This window comes from Corella eumyota, chromosome 1, assembly GCF_963082875.1.
Source record: "Corella eumyota chromosome 1, kaCorEumy4.1, whole genome shotgun sequence".
Classification (NCBI taxonomy): Eukaryota; Metazoa; Chordata; class Ascidiacea; order Phlebobranchia; family Corellidae; genus Corella; species Corella eumyota.
The window spans coordinates 22,417,349-22,436,263 of record NC_137490.1 but is presented as its reverse complement, the minus strand read 5'-3'; the positions used below and the strand labels follow the sequence as shown (position 1 = coordinate 22,436,263).

Sequence of the window (18,915 nt, the reverse complement as noted above, 5' to 3'; positions counted from 1 at the left end):
TACAAATATTTTTGAAATAAATCATTTTGTTATAGTTCAAATGCTTTTTTAGGACATTTAAATGTTAAATGAACCACTTTTAAGTTTTAAATAAACGAATTAAAATTAAAGATTTAACTTTTACGAGTTTGAAAAACTTAAAACTTTGAAGTTTGTTTGTTTTTTACGACTTTTTAAATTAAGACCGACTTTGTGACGTTTATTTAATTGTTAATGACGTCATAAAATAAATTTAATGCCTGAAAATAGGTTGCACATTGAGAAGTTTTCGTCTAATTACAAATATTAACAAAATAAATATTAAAAACAGGTCAAATTGGGATTTTATTGCAGAATTATTTAAATTTTTGTAGTTGCATTAATAAAAATGACCTAATAAAAAATGTAACTTATTTTTTATTATTAATTTTAAAAATTTTTACGTCGCACTTTCTTCGTATTTACAACAATAATAAACTTTTTTATCTGTGATTATTTTTTTAAATTTTTCTTATTGAAGTAAAGTTTTCGCGCCAAAATTTGAACTGGTTTCAACTTTTATCTTTAAAAAAAATAAACAATTAAATAATCTTAACAAACTGGCGCCATAAAAAACGTATTTAACATTTTTTTAATTTTTTTTTTAACTTTTAAATAATTGTTTTTTTTAATTAGGTTTAATTGTTAATTATTATTTTAAATAAACTTTTAAAAATAAAAAAAATTTAAATAAATAAAATTTTAAGGAATTTTATTCGAAAATAATTCCATTAAAGTTTTATAAATTTTCGGACCAGTTTAACGGTTAATTAATTATGATCACATAAACTTTTATTGTGACGTCATTAACGCACACTCGATTAATTTATAAGAACAATAAGTAAAAACAAAGTTCAAAGAAATTAGGAACAATTTCTTGTCCTTACAAAATTGTTCTGAAGTTGGAACACTCGCTACGTCACCACGGGGTCGTGGGTTCAATCCCCACTGCTCTCATGCTGTAACGCCCTTAAGTGAGACGCTATAGACGATTAAAACCTCTGCTAAGCCAGCATTTAATCAGCATCATAATTATTGGGCAATTATAATCTATAATATTTAAAACTGAACTTAAGCCACCTTAGGTTGTAGGTAAAGCATAACAACAACCGCAAGGTCGCAGTAGAGAGTGGACCTGTAAAAAAAATTTAATTGTGATATTTTTTTGAATAAATCTATATCCTAGAAGCGAAAAAGTTGACTCTACAACCTGAACATAAAATAACAACTGTTACTCCGACCCAGTCTCGAGTTGCCTTTAGCAGTTTGGGTTATTATTGATTATAATTGCCCGATAATTATGCTGCTGATGAAGTGTTGGCTCAGCAGAAGTTTATACTGTTTATAGCGCCTTACTTAAGGGTTTGTTTTTATAAATCAATCGAGTGTGCGTTAATGACACAAACTAAAAAAGATAAATAAAAACAAGTAAACTGATCTGAATATATATTGAAAAGTTCCCATATTATAAGCCCAGCGCTAACATATGTTAAGTCAACTGTAAATTTTTGAGGCCTAAATTTAAACTGTTCCCTACATTCAAGGTACAGAGAAAGGCCACACTATTTGCCATGAACCTGACATTTACAGATAGCTTAGACACGTCCCAAACCGCACACCCTTACCCGATAAAAATATCAAAAACCTATCCCTTCTGGAGATATGAAAAAAAAGTTCCCCTTTCAATTTTTTTGGATGAAATTACGTCACGATCTCTCGGAGTGACGTCACCTGTAAGTTTCATATATTTAATTTTTTAGAATATACAAAAGTAAAAAGTTAATTCTTGGATTAAACTTTTATCAACTTAGTTTAAAAACTAGGATAAAAAAAATATTTTAAAGAACAAATAGGCATCCATGTTTTTACAATGCTTAATTATAAATAACATCAGTTAGTTAATATTAAACAGTTAATAATAAAAACATTTAATTTCTAAATTTTGTGTAAGAAATAATTAAATTAATTTTAATGAAAATATTAATTTTCAACAAAAGTATAAGAATCTGAATATAAAGCTTTAACTTATTACTCAAGGATTTACAACCTGGGAATAAAAATGATAGCCTAAAAGCAAACTGTAGGTAAGTTACATTTCCATTGTTGTTACCAAAATAACCATGAAAAATATAAGTCACCCAAATTACAGTTAATACCTTTCTCTTTACCTTGAATGTAGGGAACAGTTTAAATTTAGGCCTCAAAAATTTACAGTTGACTTAACATATGTTAGTGCTGGGCTTATAATATGGGAACTTTTCAATATATATTCAGATCAGTTTACTTTTTATTTAACTTTTTTAATTTGTGTATGGCAAATCTACGTTTGTTACCAGTTTAGTTTCGTATTGCCAGTGTTGTCTTAGTTAAAACTAAATTAAATAATCTTGTTTTTTTGTATAATAACAACTATTGCAACTAATATTTAAACTATTAATAGAAAGGTGTTTTGTAAACCTTATTACATATGTTTTATGTCGCTTAAACGGTTTTTAAAAACAATAAAGATATAATTAGAATTTTGGCGACGAAATTCGTTGGGCGGCGACGAAATTCCCATGTACAATATGAGAGTAAGACCATATTTTACCGATATTCAAAATAAGTTTTTGCCAAAAGTACCGTATATACAATAGTCGACCTGCAAAATTTTACAACTAATCTCTATCGGCCTGCGAAATTTTTTACTAAACTGCGGGGAGTCGGTAGCTTAAAGCCCGCGTATATCTTCAGCGCAAGGCCATATTTTACCGATATTTAAAGTATAATTTTGCAAAATGTAGTCTGTAAGTAAATAAAAGTATATTTTGTTTGGTTTTAACAATTAGGATATATCTTAGTTTAACTGTTATTTTTTCTAGATTTATTCATCGAAAACTAAATTTAGAACCGATTAAATTCAGGAGAAAATATGGTCATGCATTAAAGGTATATATGCGGGCTTTATGTCACGGATTTCCCGCAGATAGATACAAAATTTCACAGGCCGAAAAAAAAATTTTGTAGGCCAGAAGCACTTGTTTTTAATCCGTTCTATAATTACATTTTTGAAACAAAAATTAAATAAGAAAAATTATAAATTAACAAATATATTCATCGCAAATGATTAAATATTTTTTATGTATTTTAGTTTTTGGAAAATCTTATTTTGAATATCGGTAAAATATGATCTTACGCTGACTTTATACGCGGGAATTTCGTCGACGACTCCCCGCCGTTTTTTACAGGCCGAACCTTCTCACGGCCGAATCTTCTGGCAACCATTATAATATTTCAAAGTTAGCTTTAATATAAAGTATTATTTAAGTTTTAATCTGTTATAATTTTTAAAGTAAAATTAATAAGTTATTTTTTAATATTATTAAAAGTAAATAAGGAATTTTTTGGTAATTTTTTTAAGAAAAAATTTTTTAAAGTTTATGCAAAAGCATTTTTTAACAAATTAACTAACAAAAAAGTTTATTACATAACAATGGAAACAGAATATGAGATTATTGAACAACTTGAACAAATTTGTGACAAAAATGGAAAAGAAAAATTTCCAAAACAATCTGCAAAACTTTTCCATGAACTTGGTTTAATTTACAAAAACCAAGTTTTTAATCCTGCACACAATACAAGAAGTTTAAATTGGGGCAGAAAAATTAAATCAATTCAAAGTGCAGCTTTACTAAATGCAGCTATTGTTAGAAAACCTAAAAATGTGGAAGAAATTAAACAAGATCTTCGTCAATTTTGCTCTGAATTACTTAAAGTTGCAAATGCAGCAAACCAAGAAGCAGATTTGATTAAATATTCAAAAATAATTGCTAAAGATGTTGCAGAAATGAGAAACATGGTTATTGATATACTTGAAACCATTCCTCAGATTCCTGAAGACATATCTAACGAGGAATTCACAAAACTTAAAAGTGAAAAAGTTGAAGCTATAATCAACCTGCAGAATATAATAAGTGAAGATTATACAAAAATTATGAAATGCCTTGCAAGGTTTTGTGAAGAAATAAAGGGAAATCCCCCATGTGAATATGCTTTAGTTGGACTTGGATCACTTTCACGAAGAGAAATAACTCCTTACTCTGATTTTGAAAACATTATAGTTTTAGATGACAGTATCACAGAATTGTCTGAAAAAGGCCAAGAAAAAATAAAGGAATACTTCAGATGGTTTGCTGTGATCTTTCAAATTATTTTAATAAATCTTGGAGAAACAAATATTTCTAGAGTTCAAATTTCAAGTTTAAACGGTAGAGATCCAGCTAAATTTAACTTTTATGATGCTCTTACACCCCTTGGCATTTCCTTTGATGGAATGTTGCCACATGCTTGTAAATCTCCACTAGGAAGACAAGTTGAAACAGAAAACAAACCATTTACACTTGAACTAATTCAAACAGTTAGCAAAATGGCAAGTTTTATTGGGTCAAATGAAGATATTAAGAATGGTTATCACTTGGCTGATATGTTGATGACATCATGTTTTGTTGTTGGCAGTCAACAAATATATCAACAATTTCAGAAATTTGTTGATAAAGAGATATCTTTGTTGGACAGAAAAACTTTTGTGTCTTCAGTTCACAAACAAATCCATAAAAATAAAAAAGATTTTGATGTTTTAGTTCAGTTAGATAAATTAAAGAATTTAGAAAATTTGAATATAAAAAGAATGGTTTATAGAAGTTCAACTTTATTTGTTTCAGCAATTGGTAAAATTCATGATATTAAAGAACCTTGTTGCTTTGACATTCTAAAAAGTCTTATTCAAGATAATAAATTAACTAAAAAAGTTGGTTGCGATCTTAAATTTGCCATTGCTGTTGCATGTGAGACAAGATTAAGAGTTTACATGGATAAGAAATCACAAGATGATACAGTTCAACAATTAGAAATAAAAAGAAGAATTATAGATTTAATTGGAATAAAAAGCCTTGTTGAATATTTTCTAATAATTCATCAATTTCAACAAAGTTTATTCGACCTTGATGAAATAGAAAAAACTAGAATACTTTTGGGATCATTAATATGTCTTTTTTTAGGTTCTTATAACTATGCTAAAAAATGGTGGAACCAGGAAATATGCAAAACCGAGTTTACTAACAAGTCGGAGGGGGAAATTGCTCTTTGTCATTATTGGAATGGTTTGTGCAAACATAAGCTCGGTCAATATAAAGAAGCAATATCTGATTTCCAAACTTCTCTTAAAATCTATCACCAAATTGATGACGATCCAACTAAGAGCAGGCATGATGCTGATTGTCATTATTGGATTGGATTTTGTAAATATAAGCTCGGTCAATATAAAGAAGCATTATCTGATTTACAGACTGCACTTGAAATCCACCAACAAATTAATGTCGATCCAACTAAGAGCAGTGATGTTGCTGAAGTTCATTGTTGGATTGGAATAAGCAAATATGAACTCGGTCAATATAAAAAAGCATTATCTAATTTCCTAAACTCACTTGAAATCCACCAACAAATTATTGACGATCCAACTAAAAGCCGTATTGTTGCTAAAGATCATTATTGTATTGGAATGTGCAAATATAAACTCGGTCAATATAAAGGAGCATTATCCGATTTTCAAATTTCACTTGAAATTCATCAAATAGATGGCGATCCAACTGTGATCTGTAATGTTACTGAACTTCTTTATTGGATTGGAAAGTGCAAATATGAGCTCAGTCAATATAAAGAAGCATTATCTGATTTCCAAACTTCACTTGAAATAAACCAACTAATTGATGACAATCCAACTAAGAGCTATGATGTTGCTTTTGATCATTATTGGATTGGAAACTGCAAATATAAGCTCGGTCAATATAAAGAAGCATTATCGGATTTTAAAACTTCACTTGAAATCCACCAACAAGTTGATAAAGATCCAACTAAGAGCAGTGATGTTGCTGATGATCATTATTGTATTGGAAAATGCAAATATAAGCTTAGTCAATATAAAGAAGCAATATCTGATTTCCAAACTTCACTTACGGTCTACCAACATACTGGAGAAAATCAGAAAAGGGTCATGTACTGTAAAGATTGGATTGGAAAATGCAAGGCAATGCCGTTTATTTTAAAGTTTATTGTAAAAAAATGTTAATCTAAACTTAACATGGTCAGCGAGTATCAAAATATTTTTCTTTTCTTTATTTCGCGTTTTCAAATATTTTAAATTATGTGCGAATTTGTGTTTGTTTGTAAAACTTTATTTTTTTAGTTTTTTTATTGTTTCTAACTATGTTGTGAGTATCATTTGTGCGAATATTTTTGAATGTTTATAAACAGTTTTTATATTTAAGTATATATTTTAGTGCATGTTTGTATGTTAATCTTAAACTTTAAATCATACAAATTCCACCTAATAAAAAATATCCATTTTTTAGCTATTTTTATGTATCTTTTTTTTAAAGCTTAAAAACAGTCAAAACAGTTTAAATCTCACTGTTATATATTTTCGGGTATATTTGTATGCTAATCTTAAACTTAATGAATTGTACAAATTTGATTTAATGTTGATTTTATATTTCAGGATTATTAGGAATTATATAATAATATTTGAGTTGTTTTGATATCTGGAACTGCTACAGTGACATCATAAAGCATATTGCAAAGTTTATGAAGAATTGGAACCTGACTTTTAAAAACTGCAAATTTTTAAAAAGAAATCAAAATTGCCTTTGCTTAGGTTTGTAAATATTATTTTTTAAATATTTAAGCTTAAAAAAGTATGTAGTTAGTTTCGTTAAATTACTATTGTCAATCATGAAATTTTTAGACTTACAATTATTTATAAGTGTTTTTATAGCTTGGTTTAAGGTAAATTTCAAATATGTTATTTCTTTGTGACACTGTAACAGTAGTTTGTCGAACCTGAATACTTATGTGATCCTAAAAAATATTTCACTTTTGTACAAACAGAACTATATTGTTTTTTTTTTACTTCTACCAGCTAGTGGTCTTGTTAATAAGCACTTCTAAATAAACTGTGTACACACAAGATCGTGAATAGGCTGTGCATAGTCACCTATATTCTAAAGTGACAACCACAACAATATACACATCTCACAACCCCTTTAGGTAAACATTTGTTAATGTTGTAATGGTATGTTCATATACATCATTAGGTTTTACAAACATAATATTGGTTGTTCTAATTTTTCAAGGTTATCAACTTAGATTTAATTTTTAATTAAATGCTGATTAGTTATGTGTTAGTTATATACAAAATATAGGTTACAATTTAAAGTTAATTTAGGTAAATGAGGATAAATAATGCATAATGATTTCACTGAAATTTGGGTAACCACCTGAAGGTAAACCCCCCCATACTTCCATGGCCAGCATAAATTTAAAATTAGTTTTACTGCAGGAAATATTGAAGTATTGTGGTAAGTTTATTTATATTTATTTATTTTTTGCATAAATTTTTGTCATGCTGGCAACATCTTGATGTTTTAGGTTTAAATTTTGCTGCTGGCAAGTTGGGTTATGTATTTAATGGTGTTAAATCATGTAAGTTTACCTGCCAGCATGACATAGCAGTCAAAGCAAAGTCAGGAAGGGCCGAAAGATTCAACCTGCGAGTAATCATGAGGGTCTGCAGCTAGTTAAAATTTTGAAAGCAAAAACCAATGTCCTTATTTATTCCACTCTTAACTTAGTTTTCAGGGCATAAGTCCTAAAAACTAATATTCTAAAAACTAAAATATGTTGTAATAATTGATCAAAACTTTTTTATGTATTGTATTATTTGCAAAATTTAACATTGAAACTATACGCTGACTTTTTGCTGTAAAAACCCTCTTTTTTTGCAAGTCGAATCTTTTGATACCCGATATTCTAACAGCCCTGGCCATCACCACATAGGGTGTTGGGTTTGATCCCCACTGGTTTGTGTTAGTGTTTTTATACATCTAATATATTATTAATTAAACCTTTTAAATTGTTACCTCTACTGTTATGTAAAAAAATACAATAAAAAGAAACTAAATACAATAAATTATTTTACAGCCACTCATTTATCCTATGGAGAGTCCACAATCTCACCAAGTATAAATTATGACTCGGTTGATTCTGTTGGCTTTTATCTCGAGTTTAACTCGACAAAGAAATGTTCTCAGTCGAGTTTTTTTCGGAGCAGCATCACTTTTGACTGTGGAACAACTTTGCTACCTTTTTTTAAATTGTAAATATATGTTTTATCAGTTTTACTTCAATATCATTTTAGTATTATATATACTTTTTAATTTACATATTTTTCTATGATTACAGATACTCAGGAACAAGTTAAATGTAACGTTCACAAACTTGTCGGGAAGATATTTGGAAACTCTGGCAATCAGGTTTATAATTTTGGTCTGAAAGTTATCTTTTAAACTTGAAAAAAATAAGGTCATAGAATCATTAGCGTATATAATCCAATATTAAATATTATTATTTAATTAAATTATCTTTAAATTTAGGAAGGTTATTACTACATTGGTGACCCTACGACCCCATCAGCGACATCACATGACGGTATTTACACAAATGTTTGTCGAAATATCCACAATGAATTCCCCTCGGAACTTTATACTTATTTATCTCAATGTCCTAACAATGCAGCTGCATGTCTGTTGCAAGGTGGTCATGCTTATTCTATTGGGACACAGGCTGTCAATATTACAGATGAAAACAGGTTGGTTTTTGTGTGTTTTTGAAAATTACATTTGTTCATTGTATTATATTCATTACTACAACAGGGGTGTCAAAACCACAATAATATGTCATTTAACTAAATTTTTCAATAGCATATACAAATGTTTAAATTAAATACCTAAACGTAAGCCAGATTTAAGAAATAATGTTTAGATATATCTTGGTTTAATTTTGTAACTTTGTTTAGATTAATGTTAACCTATCCAACTGAGCCAGGCACTAATAAGAAGGATGCAACAACCCACAAGTTATCATCACTTTTGTTCTAGCATGAATAGAGGGGGTAGCAGGTAAGCACTTTTCCATACCCGAATTTACTCTAGTAGACACTTTTTTGCCTTTTTTAAGTTTGTTGCACTTGGCACTGCATAAAATTTTTAAATTTAGATGTTGGTTGACTTTTTGTGTTATTTATAAGTTAAATAACTTATACAACTAAAGGTTGGGCTGGGGTTATAAAAGATTCTTTTATATTTAGGCTGTGAAGTCGACCTTGTGACCAATTAATGCAAAACCCACTGAGTGGTTTATTCAAAGATCACCCCAATAGTAAAGTCACCCCCTGTCGGGTATAAAAGTTACCCCCCCTTTTCTAACTAAACCCACTGTAAACTTGTTTATTTTATTTCAATATTTTGTTAAAAATTTGATTGTGTTTTTTTTAGTAGGATTGGGGTAAAAATAATACGGGTTTTCATGCAACTGGTTTTTAGTGAAATGTATATTCAGAAAATTATTTATGGTTATACACCTTATATTTTTTCTTACTTAATTGAATATTTTTTGGTCCTGTGAAATATTAATTCTAAAAATAAACAGTTTAACTGAATTAAAAATAAGTTTAAAAATGTTTAATTTTGTTGCATTAACTGTCTTAAAGTTTTCATATGACCTCCAAGGGGGTAAATTTAGTTCAAGGTTGAACCCCAATAAGATTTTCAGCCCCTGTGGGTTAAAAACAAAAAATTACCCCTTTCTGGCTAACAGACCCTTAAGTAACTAAAATATTTGGACGTTAATTATGACGTCACAAATTTATAGAAGCATAAAAAAATTACAAACTAAAAATACTGTTAAGGGCCGATATAAAATGACTACGTCATCATTTTGTTAAATATTAATTTGAAGTTTAAACTTTTCACTAAGGTTGAGTTGTATCAGTAGCGGTCAATCTATACGAGATACGCTGCACAAGAATTTTCAACCACTTAAAATTACAGTTTAAGTTATCTAAGGTTTAGTATATTTTGTAGCGAAAATAGTTTTGTGACCGACTTCAAAAAATATTTAACGTAATGTGGTCGCTGTGCAAAATGTAATTAAACCAGTAGTTATGCTATGTTAAAAACTAGTTAGTTATTCTAGTAAAAGGATAGAGTTTATATAAATAATTTTATAACATTAACCGATAGTACAGAGTATTATTATTAGCGCGACTTAACGGAATAACTATTAGCGTTTTGGTCGATATTAATATTGTTTTGCGACGTTAATATGATATATAGAATGTAGAATTATTGCTACTACGGTAACGTAAAAAAATTTAGATATTTTGAAGCCTTACGTTACACTCGTCGGTGATATTTGTTAGTTTTAAATTTGTGCAACATTAAAATTATTGTTTACTGTTACTTAATGTTTACCGCTGTTGTTCTGAATATGGAAGCAGTGCAATTTTAATAATTGGTTCGTTGTAAATGATAGTGTAATAGTTAACTGACTCTATAGGCTGCTTGGCTGGTAACGACGTAAACTTGTGCTTAATAAACTTGTGACGTAAACTTTAATTCTTGTGCTTAATTGAATTTACATTTTTTGAACAAAAACCTGAATAGCCCTTGTTTTGATTGGATAACAATATTCTGGAATCTAGTGACGTAACCTCGAGGTTAAAACGTTTATGATCAATAAATTTTTGTCCGTTATTTTTACAATAACACAAACATTTTTTTATAATCTAGTTCTTGTGTCACTTTGGTTACAATTATATAACAAGGTAAATAAACTATGTTTAAATGCGACGAACGTTCAATAACATGACGTTCAAAAAATTAATTTTAATTCCAACAACCATTTTAAAACAATGCAAGTAATATTGTTTGGTTAATTATGCTTTTATCTTAAAGCAATGCAATGAAATCTTCAGCAAATTAATTTTTTTTGCGACTTCTTTTTTAAATAGAAAATTTTTATAGTTCAGGTACTAACCATGTAAAATATATTTTTAATTTTGCGAAATTTAACATTTGGTATTACAGATAATTTTGCTACAAACGAATACTTTACGCTTTTAATATGGTTTTAATAGTATTAACTTATTGTGCGAAATTAGGTTTAGCAGATCGGCTAGTAAGAAAATACTAGAGATGGCACGAAAAGTAAGGTTTTTACTATATGTTCGGAAACCGGTACCCGATAAGTTAGCGATGAATGGCATCAAAGCCTAAAAAGAAGGAGCCATTAACCGCTTTAAAGCAGGTTGGAAGATAAGCTTCGTTTTATAAGGTATTTAAACGATTAACTAAGAAAACTAATCACGCTTCATTTTTTATATTTGGTGGTTATACAAATGAATATTATTTGTTTAATTATTTTAACAGTCAGTGTACGTTATACCGAACCTGTGGGTGAATAAACTGATAAGCAGAACTAATAACGATAAAAGTCTACGTTTGGTTTAAGGCAATATTTTGGGTGATTTGAAGTGCTGAGTTAACAACGGTCGTTGTTTAAAATATGGGAGCAGTGCAATTTTGATAATTGGTTTGTTGTAAATGGTTGTGTAATTATTGACTGACTCTATAGGCTGCTTGGCTCGTAAACTTTAATTCTTGTTTTTAATTGAATTTACATTTTTTGAACAAAAACCTAAATAGTCCAACCGATTTTCCAACCGACCAAATAGCGGATCGCCGAATAATTAAGAGCGGTGAACCCATAAAGTTAAATTCACGTTAACAAGACTGACTATAACAATAATTTTAATGTTTCTTTTATGTTTATTTTTTATATCATGTAATTTACACAAAAACTTGTGTTACAGATTTTTGACGAGCCACGGGTTAAAGTAAGATTGTAAGTGTTATTGAATCACAACTTTTTGTTATATTTTTGTCCCAAATTAAGGTGCTTTATAATCTGGCACAAAAATAGATCCCATTATGCCTATGTCGCATATTGGAATATGGTAAATTTAAACACTTTCTGTTCAACTCTCAAGTTTTACGTTTTAGTTATTTTCGTAGACGTTCGATATCTATTTGGTTAAATTTAAATTGTTGCCGAATTTTTTATTAAGTTTTATAGAAGTTTTAATGTTATTATTATTTAAGCACATGATTTTAGTTTGTTGGTTTACGTGTTATAAAATTTTTGTAGTTATACTAAATGAATGGTATTCATAATCAGGTTCTGGCGTAACTTTGTTTTTTTCATAATCTGGTTCTGGCGTTACTTTGTTTTATTTTTCATAATCTGGTTTGCTGGCATATCAAAGTAAAAGTTTATTTTAATTTTAACAACCATTTAAAATGCATTGCAAGTAATATTGTTTTGGTAATTATGTTTTTTTAATTGTTACATATTAAGTTTATTCAAAAAAAGCACCAAAATCGTATTAAAATTTACAGTAGGTTGAGTTTTCTACCGACCTCTTATTTTAAATTTTTATAATTTTCGTGGTAATTTATGTGAAAGGTAGCATTAGTTTTGCGGAATTTAATGTTTGGTTTATTATGGAGATGTCTCAAACAATTACATTACGCTGTTAATATGGTTTTGATAATACTTACTAAATGTTCGAAATTTCGTTTAGAAGGTTGTTAAGTAAAAGGTTTTACTATAGGGTTAAACCAAATACAAAATTTTTCGCTGTCTGACCGAAAAGTTGTATATTTAATTAAAGGCATTCCCGTAAAATAAACTCTGCGTTAACTAGACCTTAAAAACAGTCTTAAATGTTATTAATTCTCTTTTTATTTGTATCGTTAAAAAATTAAGTGAGTAGCGTAATAATAACAACTTTGTTTGTCTTTCAACTTTAGGTGAATTTTAATTTGTTTGATTATTTCAACAGTCAGTGTACGTTATACCCAACCTGTGGGTGAATAAACTGATAAGCAGAACTAATAACGATAACGCAAGCAAAGTCTACGTTTGGTTTAAGGCAATATTTTGGGTGATTTGAAGTGCTGAGTTAACAACGGTTGTTTAAAATATGGGAGCAGTGCAATTTTGATAATTGGTTTGTCGTAAGTGATTGTGTAATTAATAATTGACTATATAGACTGTTTGGTTGGTAACGGCGTAAACTTTAATTCTTGTGTTTAATTGAATTTACATTTTTTGAACAAAAACCTGAATAGCCCTTGTTTTGATTGGATAACAATATTCTGGAATCCAGTGACGTAACCTCGTGAGGTTAAATGTTTAGGTATTTTGTACACCGTATAAGTTACATACAAAACTTGTGCTTGGAAAACTTTTTACTAACCCGCTGTATAAAGTTAATAAATGTCATTAAATCACAACTTTTTTGTTGTTTTTGTCTCAAATTAAGTTGCGTTGTTATCCAGCTTTAAAAAAAGTTAATATGCTAATACCGGTCATTAGGATTATCCTATATTTTTAGACGTTTTTTTAACAAATCTCAAGTTTTACGTTTCGTATTGGACAAAAAATAGCTGGATAATGGATAGAGGTGTTTTTATTAAGTATATTCCGCCTTAACAAAACCTCCTATAGCAATAAATTTTATTGTATTTTCTAAGGCTATTTTTTATATTGCATAATTATTTACACACAGAACTTTAATTAGCCAACTTTTCGACAATATTGGGTAATAATAAGAGTCTGAATGTCATCAATTTACAGCCTTTTTGTTATGTTTTCGCTCCAAATCAAATTGCTATATCATCCAGCGTGAAAATAAATGTTATTATGCTTATTTTAGATATAAGAAAGAAGCTTATATTTAAACGTATTTAGGAGATTCTTAATTTTTTGTTTTTTTTAAGTTTCATTGTAGATATTTAGTAAAATTTGCCGTTAAATTCAAGTGGTTGCCGAGTTTTTACCAAAACTTGTTAATTCGCGATTCTATTATATATACATTATATACATTCTACGTAAGTAGCGGAATAATGACAACTTTGTCCGCCTTTCTTCAATTGTAAAATTTTAACAGTCAGTATATATATACCGAACACGAAGGTAGATACATTAACGAGTACCCAAGCGATTTTTTAAAAAAACAGCGGGTAGTTCGCATTTTAATTGCCGCGAAAAATTTTATTTTTGTGTATTTATATACAGTTTTTAGACAGCATTTAAAATTAAATAAGCAGTAAACTAATCATTTTTTTAAAGAATAATGTGCAAAAACATGTTATCTTTCTTTTTCCTTGTCAATTTTTTTAATTTTACAAACTGAAACCTTTAAAAAACTAATTTTGAAAGCGCGCGCTTTTAGGTGACACAATGCGTTATGATATTACGTATTTTGCGAAATAGTGCCGTCTTTCTAAAACAATATTTTAAAAAAAAACATTAATTTAACATTTTTTACACTAAAGAATGTGCCTAAATATGTTATTAGTTATTGCCCGTGTTAATGTATATAATTTATATGCCAAAACACAAAGAATAAAACGTTTAAAGGGTTGCCAGAAGATTTGGCCTGCAAAAAAACGGCGGGGAGTCGGCGATGAAATTCCCGTGTATAAAGTCAGAGTAAGACCATATTTTACTGATATTCAAAATAAAATTTTGCCAAAAAGTACAGTTTATATAAAAGTTTTAATTGGTTGTAATGTTAATGACATACGTTAGTTTTTAGAATATTTATTTTTTTTAAGATTTATGTTACAAAAACTTTTTTTAAACGGATTAAAAACGGTGTTTTTGTATTGCAAAATTTAACAACTAATCGCTATCGGCCTGCGAAATTTTTTATTAAACTGCGGGAAGTCTGCAGCGTAAAGCCCGCGTATACCTTTAATTCAAGACCATATTTTACCAATATTCAAAATAAAATTTAGCAAAAAGTACAAAAGTTAAAAAAGTTTTAACCGGTTGTTAAGATAAATATATATGTTAATTTTTAGAATATTTATTTTTATTTTTTATTTCGAAAGCGTAATTTTAAAACGCATCGAAGACGGACGCTTTTGGCCTGCAAAGAAAGAAAGCATGTTCTTGCACATTATTCTTTTTTAAAAAATCTTAATTTACTGCTTATTTTATTTCAAATACTGTCTTAAAAACTGTATATAAAAACGCTAAAATTTTTCGCGGTAATTACAATGCGAACTCCCCGCTGTTATAAAAAAAATCTTCGGGCCGAAGTAGCTTGGCCGAGGTGTCCAGGGATACCCTTACCCCAACTATTTCTTTAAATGAAAATGTTTCTTTTTAAGTTAATATGTAGAATTGTTTTTTTTAATTGTTTTAATAGATAATTGTTTCGTCTGAACTTGTATTATAGGTTTTTGAGTAGTAAATCAGTGTTAGAAAAGTTTATTACATAACAATGGATGCAGAAGATGAGATTGTTGAACAACTTAAACAAATTTGTGACAAAAATGGAAAAGAAAAATTTCCAAAACAATCTGCAATTCTTTTTCATAAACTTGGTTTAATTTACAAAACTCAGGGTTTAAATAAAAATCCAAATAAAGAAACAAGACTTAGAAAAAAATTGTTTCAGTTTGTTCAAATTCCCAAAAAATCTAATTTAAAAAATATCAATAAAATCAAGTTAATTCAAAGTGCAGCTTTACTAAATGCAGTTATTGTTAGAAAACCTGAAAATGTGGAAGAAATTAAACAAGATCTTCGTCAATTTTGCTCTGAATTACTTAAACTTGCAAATGCAGCAAACCAAGAAGCAGATTTGATTTATTATTCTGAAATAATTGCTAAAGATGTTGCAGAAATGAGAAAAAAGATTAATAATATACTTGAAACCATTCCTCAGATTCCGGAAGACATATCTAACAAGGAATTCACAAAACTTAAAAGTGAAAAAGTTGAAGCCATAAGAAACCTGCAGAATATAATAAGTGAAGATTATACAAAAATTATGAAACGTCTTGCAAGGTTTTGTGAAGAAATAATGGGGAATCCTCCATGTAAATATGCTTTAGTGGGACTTGGATCACTTTCACGAAAGGAAATAACTCCTTACTCTGATTTTGAAAATGTCATAATTTTGGATAATAATATAATAAATTTTCTTAAAAAAGTTCCCAAAGCAGTAAAAGAATACTTCAGGTGGTTTGCTGTGATATTTCAAATTATTTTGATTAATCTTGGAGAAACTATTCTTCCTGCTGTTAATATTCCAAGTTTAAATAGTGGGGATCCAACTGATTTTAACTTTTACGATGCTCTCACACCCCTTGGCATTTCTTTTGATGGAATGATGCCACATGCTTGTAAATCTCCACTTGGAAGGCAAATGAAAACTACAAACAAACAATTTACACTTGAGTTAATTCAAACTGTAAGCAAAATGGCAAGTTTTATTGGGTCAGATAAAAATATAAAGAATGGTTACCACTTGGCTGATATGTTGATGACGTCATGTTTTGTTGCGGGAAATCAACAAATATACCAACAATTTCGGAAATTTGTTAATAAGGAAATGTCTTTATTAAATGTAAAGCATTATCAAATTTCAGTAAAAGACCAAATAAATAAAAATAAAAAAGATTTTGAGGTTTTAACTCAATTAAGTAATTTGCAGGATTGCAATAAACTAAACATAAAAAGAATGATTTACAGAAGTTCAACTTTATTTGTTTCAGCAATCGGTAAAATTCATGGCATAAAAGAATCATGTTGCTTTGATATTCTAGAAAGTCTTATTCAAGAAAATAAATTAACTGAAGAAATTGGTTGCGATCTTAAATTTGCCATCGCCGTTGCATGTGAGACAAGATTAAGAGTTTACATGGATAAGAAATCACAAGACGATACAGTTCAACAATCAGAAATAAAAAGTAAATTTGCAGATAAAACAGTTGGGATAAAAAGCCTTGTTGAATATTTTTTAACAATTCAACAATTTCAAGAAAATTTGTTCGACCTTGATGAAATAGCAAAAACTAGAATACTTTTGTTTCCAGCGATATGTTATTTTTTAGGTTTTTATACTTTTGCTATAAAATGGTGGAACCAGGAAATATGCAAAACTGAGTTTACTAATAACTCGGAGTATGATATCGCTTTTTGTCATTATTGGATTGGATTGTGCAAACATGATCTCGGTCAATATAAAGAAGCATTATCTAATTTCCAAACTTCACTTGAAATCAACCAACGAGTTGATGACAATCCAACTAAGAGCATTAATTTTGCTTGGTGTCATTATTGGATTGGATTGTGTAAATATCAGCTCAGTCAATACAAAGAAGCATTATCTGATTTCCAAACTTCACTTGAAATCCACCAACAAATTGATGACAATCCAACTAAGAGCAGTAATGTTGCCGACGATCATTATTGGATTGGAAAGTGCAAATATGAGCTCAGTCAATATAAAGAAGCATTATCGGATTTTAAAACTTCACTTGAATTCCACCAACAAATTGTTGACAATCCAACTAAGAGCAGGGGTGTTGCTTACGATCATTATTATATTGGAAAATGCAAATATGAGCTCAGTCAATATGAAGAAGCATTATCTGATTTACAAACTTCACTTGAAATCGACCAACAAATTGATGACGATCCAACTAAGAGCAGTAATGTTGCTTACGATCATTATTGGATTGGAAAATGCAAATATAAGCTTAGTCAATATAAAGAAGCAATATCTGATTTCCAAACTTCACTTACGGTCTACCAACATACTGGAGAAAATCAGAAAAGGGTCATGTACTGTAAAGATTGGATTGGAAAATGCAAGGCAATGCCGTTTATTTTAAAGTTTATTGTAAAAAAATGTTAATCTAAACTTAACATGGTCAGCTAGTATCAAAATATTTTTCTTTTCTTTAGTTCGCGTTTTCAAATATTTTAAATTATGTGCGAATTTGTGCTTGTTTGTAAAACTTTTAGTTTTTTACTATTTTTTTAGTTTTTTTATTGTTTCTAACTATGTTGTGAGTATCATTTGTGTGAATATTTTTAAATGTTTATAAACAGTTTTTATGTTTAAGTATATATTTTCGTGCATGTTTGTATGTTAATCTTAAACTTTAAATCTTAAAAATTCCACCTAATGAAAATAACCATTTTTTAGCTATTTTTATGTATCTTTTTTTAAAGCTTATAAAACAGTTTAAATCTCACAGTTATATATTTTAGTGCATGTTTGTATGCTAATCTTAAACTTAATAAATTGTACAAATTTGATTTAATGTTGATTTTATATTTCAGGATTATTAGGAATTATATAATAATATTTGAGTTGTTTTGATATCTGGAACTGCTACAGTGACATCATAAAGCATATTGCAAAGTTTATGAAGAATTGGAACCTGACTTTTAAAAACTGCAAATTTTTAAAAAGAAATCAAAATTGACTTTAGGTTTGTAAGTATTATTTTTTAAATATTTAAGCTTAAAAAAGTATGTAGTTAGATTTTAAAAATTACTATTGTCAATCATGAAATTTTTAGACTTACAATTATTTATAAGTGTTTTTATAGCTTGGTTTAGGGTAAATTTCAAATATGTTATTTCTTTGTGACACAGTAATGGTAGTTTGTCGAACCTGAATACTTATGTGATCCTAAAAAATATTTCACTTTTGTACAAACAGAACTATTTTGTTTTTAGCTCACTTCTACCAGCTAGTGGCCTTGTTAATGAGCACTTCGAAATAAACTGTGTACACACAAGATTGTGAATAAGCTGTGCATAGTCACCTATATTCTAAAGTGACAACCACAACAATATACACATCTTACAACCCCTTTAGGTGAACATTTGTTAATGTTGTAATGGTATGTTCATATACATCATTAGGTTTTACAAACATAATATTGGTTGTTCTAATTGTTTAAGGTTATCAACTTAGATTTAATTTTTAATTAAATGCTGTTTAGTTATGTGTTAGTTATATACAAAATATAGGTTACAATTTAAAGTTAATTTAGGTAAATGAGGATTATTAATGCATGATGATGTCACTGAAGTTTGGGTAAGCACCTGAAGGTAAAAACCCTCTTTTACTTCCATGGCCAGCAT

At 28.7% G+C, this 18,915-nt stretch overlaps 3 protein-coding genes across 6 annotated transcripts; all 3 read left to right on the top strand.

Moving 5' to 3' along the window:
* Nucleotides 1-3,438: 3,438 nt before the first annotated feature.
* Nucleotides 3,439-6,372, top strand: LOC145757666 (uncharacterized). Its single transcript, XM_082572458.1, has one exon. It carries the CDS (start codon nucleotides 3,491-3,493, stop codon nucleotides 6,119-6,121), a length of 2,631 nt encoding a protein of 876 aa, XP_082428584.1. The 5' UTR covers nucleotides 3,439-3,490; the 3' UTR covers nucleotides 6,122-6,372.
* A 188-nt stretch (nucleotides 6,373-6,560) lies between these two features.
* Nucleotides 6,561-9,505, top strand: LOC145763513 (uncharacterized). Of its 4 annotated transcripts, XM_082574972.1 has the most exons (8): nucleotides 6,561-6,706; nucleotides 6,971-7,098; nucleotides 7,277-7,409; nucleotides 8,032-8,206; nucleotides 8,293-8,363; nucleotides 8,484-8,698; nucleotides 8,906-9,008; nucleotides 9,197-9,505. In XM_082574972.1, exons 4-7 carry the CDS (start codon nucleotides 8,080-8,082, stop codon nucleotides 8,985-8,987), a joined length of 495 nt encoding a protein of 164 aa, XP_082431098.1. In that variant the 5' UTR covers nucleotides 6,561-6,706; nucleotides 6,971-7,098; nucleotides 7,277-7,409; nucleotides 8,032-8,079; the 3' UTR covers nucleotides 8,988-9,008; nucleotides 9,197-9,505. The 4 variants fall into 4 exon arrangements, with proteins under 4 accessions (XP_082431098.1, XP_082431101.1, XP_082431100.1 ...); XM_082574974.1 differs by lacking the exons at nucleotides 6,561-6,706; nucleotides 6,971-7,098; nucleotides 7,277-7,409 and adding exons at nucleotides 7,569-7,616; nucleotides 7,837-7,910; XM_082574975.1 differs by lacking the exons at nucleotides 6,561-6,706; nucleotides 6,971-7,098; nucleotides 7,277-7,409 and adding an exon at nucleotides 7,515-7,533.
* Nucleotides 9,506-15,247: 5,742 nt separating this feature from the next.
* LOC145742379 (uncharacterized) lies at nucleotides 15,248-17,712 on the top strand. The gene has a single exon (XM_082560162.1). It carries the CDS (start codon nucleotides 15,248-15,250, stop codon nucleotides 17,669-17,671), a length of 2,424 nt encoding a protein of 807 aa, XP_082416288.1. The 3' UTR covers nucleotides 17,672-17,712.
* Nucleotides 17,713-18,915: the final 1,203 nt, after the last annotated feature.

Bases quoted from the DNA above. Each gene is read 5' to 3' on its own strand.
- LOC145757666 (XM_082572458.1), top strand. From the start codon at position 3,491: ATGGAAACAGAATATGAGATTATTGAACAACTTGAACAAATTTGTGAC.
- LOC145763513 (XM_082574972.1), top strand. From the start codon at position 8,080: ATGACTCGGTTGATTCTGTTGGCTTTTATCTCGAGTTTAACTCGACAA. The intron at 8,364-8,483 runs GTTTATAATTTT...CTTTAAATTTAG, and splicing joins TTGGAAACTCTGGCAATCAG to GAAGGTTATTACTACATTGG. The intron at 8,699-8,905 runs GTTGGTTTTTGT...AACTTTGTTTAG, and splicing joins AATATTACAGATGAAAACAG to ATTAATGTTAACCTATCCAA.
- LOC145742379 (XM_082560162.1), top strand. From the start codon at position 15,248: ATGGATGCAGAAGATGAGATTGTTGAACAACTTAAACAAATTTGTGAC.